We start from the raw sequence: 6,247 nt of genomic DNA on the forward strand, positions 1-6,247 counted from the left end.
GTGCTATGCTCTACTAAAATGAATCCTTTGGATATTTTTTTATAATTTCTCCTTTGGGACACAAAATAACCATGAAGGGAACAAAACACCTTAACAATGTTTCTTATGTTTACTGTGTGGTGCCAGATAAGTTCTAAAATTAAATATTCGAGGTGCTTGGGCCCCTTTTCATCTACTATATCCACCTCATAATTGAAAATTTTGAGAAATTAGAAGTTTGATTCTCTGAAACCCAAATAGTGAACTTTTGGAAAATCTGAAATTTGCACCACAGTGAGAATGCAGTCATAGAAAGAGTATTGTGACTTGGTATGGATGACTACAGAGAAGTCTGGGTTTTGAATGGAGGAGTGGCGGTTGTTGATCTTGAGGTTGAGGGCTGTGAATGGTTCCCCCAAGTAAAAGCCACACAACTGTAGCATTTACCTGGGGATCAACCTCATTCAACAAACACTGCTCCTCTACCCTGCTTCCAGGTATTCATCATCCACCCTTACCCCACCCAATCCATCAACACCTCAGTACAGAACAGGCCCGTAGCCAGGATTTGTTACTAGGGGGGGCAAAATTAATCCATGAGGGGGCAAATTTTTAATACATGGTGTCGCTCTTAGTTACAGTAGTGTTCAAGGAAAGTCCACACTTATCTTAAAATATATCACACACAAATGCATAAATAAAATAATACTGAGTCAAATGTATAGACAATTTTCACCATTAACAATAATTATTATTTTTCAGAGATGATACTTTTTTTTATTTCAATGCAAGCTGCCAGTCGCATTCTGTAACGGCTCGTGGATGAAATTATTATGTGCATGGATATTCTACCATGCAATGACTTATTTCATATTAACAATATTTTAACAAATGAACTGAAACATAGCAAGAACAAAATTTAGAGAAGCTACAGTACTCACCCATTCTTGAAAAATAGAATTCCTATGCTCCTGCTTCCTGAACTATCACACTTGATACTAATCACATTCTCACATTGTTTCCTAATTAACCCAATAAGTTCTCTATGCACCATGCATCAATGTATCCAAAAAGTAGACATATGAAGGAAACAAAAATTGAGCATCTCAACAGCAACACTTTCAACTTTAATTATACACTTGTCTATTGAAATTTCCTTTACAAGCAACTCCATCAACATCAACAATCTGTTGTGTTTTGTCACTGTTCCACATTTTCTTGGGGGAAAAATGTTCAGCTCTTCATGTAATAAATTTGCATTTAACTCGTGCAACATGTTCATCACTTTAATATTAATTCATTCTGCACCAAACACATCCAACGAATATAGTATTATTTTCAACACGAATACAAACAATAGTTTCCTGTATTCCTTATTACATCATGCCTTAGTTTGTTCTCCAGAATACATAATCAAAACAGCTGCAACCTTCTTGTTCTATTTTTGTTAAAGCAGTGTAAAAATTTGTCCAGGTCAAGGTTTTCAGTTCTCTTCTTTTCGAAGGCGAGGAAGGTGAGTTTTGATTGTCGGGTAGTAGACATTGACCTCCTTCTTGGGCTATCTATATGGGTTAAAACAGAAAATGTAGATTCACACATTGCTGTACTACAAGGAAATGTTCGCACTGTTGCTAGCAACTTGTATGTGTCCTCAAAAGCTGTTCTCTGCTTGTAAACTTCCTGAAATATGCACGGATCATCAAATTTTTGCAAGTAGTTCTTCACAACTTTTACCTCTTCTTTGGAAGGTACACATACACCCAATTCTCGAAGATATTTTAAATTATCATAATCAAGGTTCTCCGCTGCATCAAGTCCTGTTAACAGTTTTTCATTGCTGGAAAATCTGCGAGCAAGTTCACATACAATAACATCAATCACCGAATAAAATATTCTCTTTAAATTTTCTGAAGAGAAACTTGATCCTATTTTTTCAGTGATGACAAAATCTGAAAATGACGTATTTGCTTTTCGTCTCTTGCATGGAAGCAGAGATGAGAAACTTTCGGCAGTACCATCATGAGCATTCTCATATTTCCTATTTTCTACCTTTATTAGAGTTCTAGATTCTTCTAGAAGCACTTCTAGTGTCTCTTCATTACGTTTGTCAGATATGAAATCAGTAGTTGCCTTGATAATATTAGAACTATCTACTAAACTTGTAGTGCGTGATTGAAGACTTTTATTTGCAGGTTCAAGGGCTTCAAGTACCATTTTCATAAGGACTAATATAAATCTGAACTCAAACTTCTTCAGGACATTCAAAAGACCTACACTTTGAACAATGTCTTCTCCATCAAACTGTGTTCGCTGGGATTTTACTTCTTCAAGCGCAGCTAGAATAAGGTCAAAGTTATTGTAAATTATTCTGATCATTTGCAAGTGTCCAGACCACCTCTGAGGCAATAATCGCACCAACTGCTGTCCATTGTATAATCTGTTCACCTTATGACATTTCAGGAAACAATAAAGTGTACCACACTGCTGAAAAAAATGTTGAACACTGTCCTCAAAGTCTGTAGCTTTCATTACAACAAGGTGAAGACGGTGATTGGCACAATGTATGTAAGGAATATTTCGCCCTGCACTTTTCTTTATTAATGCTTGAACTCCGCCTTCACGGCCACTCATAACCGATGCTCCGTCATAGCATTGACTTAACACATTTTGAGTTGAGAGTCCAGAGTCTTGAAGTTCTTTCAGAGTTAAGTCTGCAAATGTTTGTGCATCCAATTTTTCAGAAGACTTCATGCAAAGAAGAGATTCATTTGGCTTGCCATCCTTGACGTAACGAATTCCAATAGCTATCTGCTCACGGTTGTTTTTGTCTTTTGTTCCATCCTCAAGCAGGCTAAACCATGGTACATCAGCTGAAAGAACATCACTTACAATATCTTGTTTAACCATTTCAGCCATAATGCTTATAACTTCATTTTGAATTTCTGGGGATGTATATGTTGCATTTCCTGGCATAATTTTACTAGCTTCTTTGAGCTTTTCATTTTTTTTTCAAAAACAAACTAAATAAGTTCATAAATAAACTGCGTTCTTCACTTTCCTCCAAGCTGTAATCGCCTCGTAATGGTAATTCATTTACCACTAGAAACTGAATAACCTCTGCAATGGATTTTACATAATATCTTCTTTGTTCTAACACACTGTCTTTTAAAAGTATTGAGACAGAGCAACCTTTAGATTCCCTGTTCCTTTTTTCTTTCCACTTCTGTATTGCTTCAAGATGGGAATCTGAAGTGGAATGCTTTGGAAAACCTTTCTCTTTGCTAAGAGCATTTTTCCAGTTCGTAAATCCTCTAACTGTAAAAACATTCTCTTTTGAACCGCATGAGTTAAACTGCCTACATGCGTAGCAAAATGCAGCATCCCTGGAAGGTGAATATTCTAGCCATATATACTGCTTGAACCAGTCCTCTCTAAATCCTCTTCCATCTTTTCTCGGATAGACTTTTAACTTTACTTGTTTTATATCTTCACCTAATGTTGAAATATCACTGGGTACTGACGTGTTATTGTTGCGTGTCGAAAATACTTTCACCTCAGCAAGGAGATGCTCGTTTTCAGATGATGGCGAGGCTGGGGGAAAATCATTAGACACTGTACCTGAGTTTGTGAACTTCTTGCTCCTCACTATGAATTTATCCATCTTTCTCTGAAAAATCAGTCCATTAACACACAGTTGAACTTAATTGGCACTCACATCGATACTCAATGAAACTGTCATCATGGAGAATTCATGTCATTTATGTAGAACAGTTTGCTCTTGTCCAGAAGTAGTTGGTGGATGAAGCTGCAGCTCATGGATGCAGAAAGTCAGCAGTGAAAATCTCTTTTAGATGGCAACCAAAATTAATTGTCCTGCAAATACCATTTTTTTAAAAGTTCAAACAGGCAGTTTTATAACATTACACAGAATGTTCGACAAACCATATCCAAAGATGTAAAAATAAAGGAACAAAGATCATGCTGCACTTATTGCCAATCAGAAGATATAGTTGTCTATTCACAAGTTCGACAATTAACAAACTGTGTTTAATCACGTTTCAATTTATCTTATTTAAACTATAGCGTTATAAATAGAACTACAAATAAAATCCTTCATTTTGTATTGATTGTAAGCGTATGTAGTGATAGCTTCTCAATGGACAAATGGTAGGCATAGTATGTTCTTGCCAGTCTCTTAGACTTTCCATTCAGCTTATTATTATTCTCATTGTCTATGTTAAAGTTGAATACTACATAGATTAAAATAAAACTTTGTAGAAATTTATTTCTAGTTTGTGTATTTTAGTGCCCATTTCTCTTGTTTTGAATGCATTTTGCAATCTACAAAATGAGGGGTGAAGTGTACCAAACTACTCTGTAGAATTTCCAGAAAAAAATAAACATCTTTTAAGATGATATCAGAACTGAAATTATGAAATCTAATATTTTAAGAGCCGGAATCTATCTACTTAATCTACCCCAGAGGTATTCATTTCAAATCAACCTCTCTCATCTTTGCGACTTAACCTCACCCTCGTGACTTGCCCAAGCCATCGCCTTCCCTCATCCTTACAAAGCCGGCCCCCGTGGCGGAGTGGTTATCACATCACGCTACGACATCAGGGGTCCCGGGTTCGAGTCCCGGCCTGGGCATGGTCGTTTGTGAGTGTCCATTCATCAATTTCGTCATATCATCACTCATCCGCATCTTCGCAAATTAGCCAAAAGTGGCACAAAATGCGAAGTAAAATAAAGCAAATAAAAAATCATCCTCACAAGTCTTCCGGAGGATGAGGTGTGTAGATTTTTTTTGCCAGTTTTGGTTAATCGCGCCGAAGAGGATGATTCGTGATTAGTTTTAAGCGATGAAGGGACACACACAAAGAACACATGAGTTCACCTTTGTGCAAATTTGTGCACAGAAACGCTACTGTGAGACTGAACCTACAGTTTAACACCGGATTTGAACCAATCTGTCTCCACTAGGTATCGAATAAGGGACAATTTGATTAAAGAACACTCATACCCAGGCCGAGACTCGAATCGAGGAACTTCGGTGTCCGGTGGCAAGATTGAAATTGGACCACTAAAAGAACTGGATCACCAAGCCGGATGAGTGCCTCCATTCACCTCCTGAACTATGCATTATAGTGAGAGAAAGGGGGGAGGGGATGAGAAAGAGAGAAGAATGAAGAGAGCTATTTTTTTAAAAAATAATAAAGTCTTGTACAATAAATGTTCTGAATTACAAGTTTAATTCCTTACACTCCCAAAATGTATTTGATACAGTTTTGAAAACAACCGTGTGCAGGACCAGCTCAAGGTAAAACTTTCACCCAGGCGAGGTGGATTATTGGCGCCCCCCGTACTTTTCACCCTCCCCCACAATTTTATACCCTGGTCTCCTTTCCACCTTTATCCAATGAGAAACATGGCCGTGTTGTATATTTAAGTTTTTAATGACGAAAAGTAATAGCCTTATTTCTTACAAACTTTAAATGTTACTGTTAAAGAACACGTTCGTTGCAGGTATGTATTTATTATTTAATACCTACATAATAATATATAAATAACAATAATTTCTTGGGTTAAATTTCTACATAAGTTTGCAATAAATTGTGATATGCCACAGTAGCTTACATTAATTTTTCGTCTACACAAATCCAATTCTCTTTGAAACAAATAGTCACGCTTACACCACATATGATCAGAAATAAGGTTCCGACATTATTCAAGGCGGATGCACAGTTTGTCACCCATCCATGGGCGTCCGGAAGGGGGGACAAGGCGAGGTCGTGCCCCCCCTGGAAAATGAAAGTCAACCAAAAATTATGTATTTCACACATATAATTTCATTTTAGCCACAATAATATGGGTTAATTATTGCATTAACACCATAAATTCAAATTTAAGCAATGTTTTTTTTAGGGAACTAGACTCTTTTGGGGGAAAATGTGACTTGTTTGCCCCCCTGGAAAAATATCTTCCTTTCCCCTCCCTGGAAAATATCCTGCGGACGTCCATGCGACCCACCCCCTCCCCCCGAGGACGGAGCCCTGGCCACTCTCTTGAGTCGCACGAATAATAGTGTGAATCATAGTGAAAATAGTTATTTTTTCTGATAGCTTGAAAGGGGTCTCGTTTAAATACAATAGCATACTTGAATTTTCAAATATCTGCCTGCAAATTTAACGGAACTTCTGATGGGTTTTTCCCATGATCTTTTTCATCCCTATGACGTCACGATTTTACAATTGTCTCGGCTTAC

General features: G+C 37.2%; 1 protein-coding gene across 1 annotated transcript; it reads right to left on the minus strand.

Moving 5' to 3' along the window:
• Window positions 1-1,392: 1,392 nt before the first annotated feature.
• On the minus strand, window positions 1,393-2,895 carry LOC145986828 (zinc finger MYM-type protein 1-like). Its single transcript, XM_083121300.1, has one exon. It carries the CDS (start codon window positions 2,893-2,895, stop codon window positions 1,393-1,395), a length of 1,503 nt encoding a protein of 500 aa, XP_082977426.1.
• Between the last annotated feature and the right edge of the window lie 3,352 nt (window positions 2,896-6,247).

Source organism: Lepisma saccharinum, chromosome 4, assembly GCF_977018435.1.
Source record: "Lepisma saccharinum chromosome 4, izLepSacc3.1, whole genome shotgun sequence".
NCBI classification, from domain to species: domain Eukaryota; kingdom Metazoa; phylum Arthropoda; class Insecta; order Zygentoma; family Lepismatidae; genus Lepisma; species Lepisma saccharinum.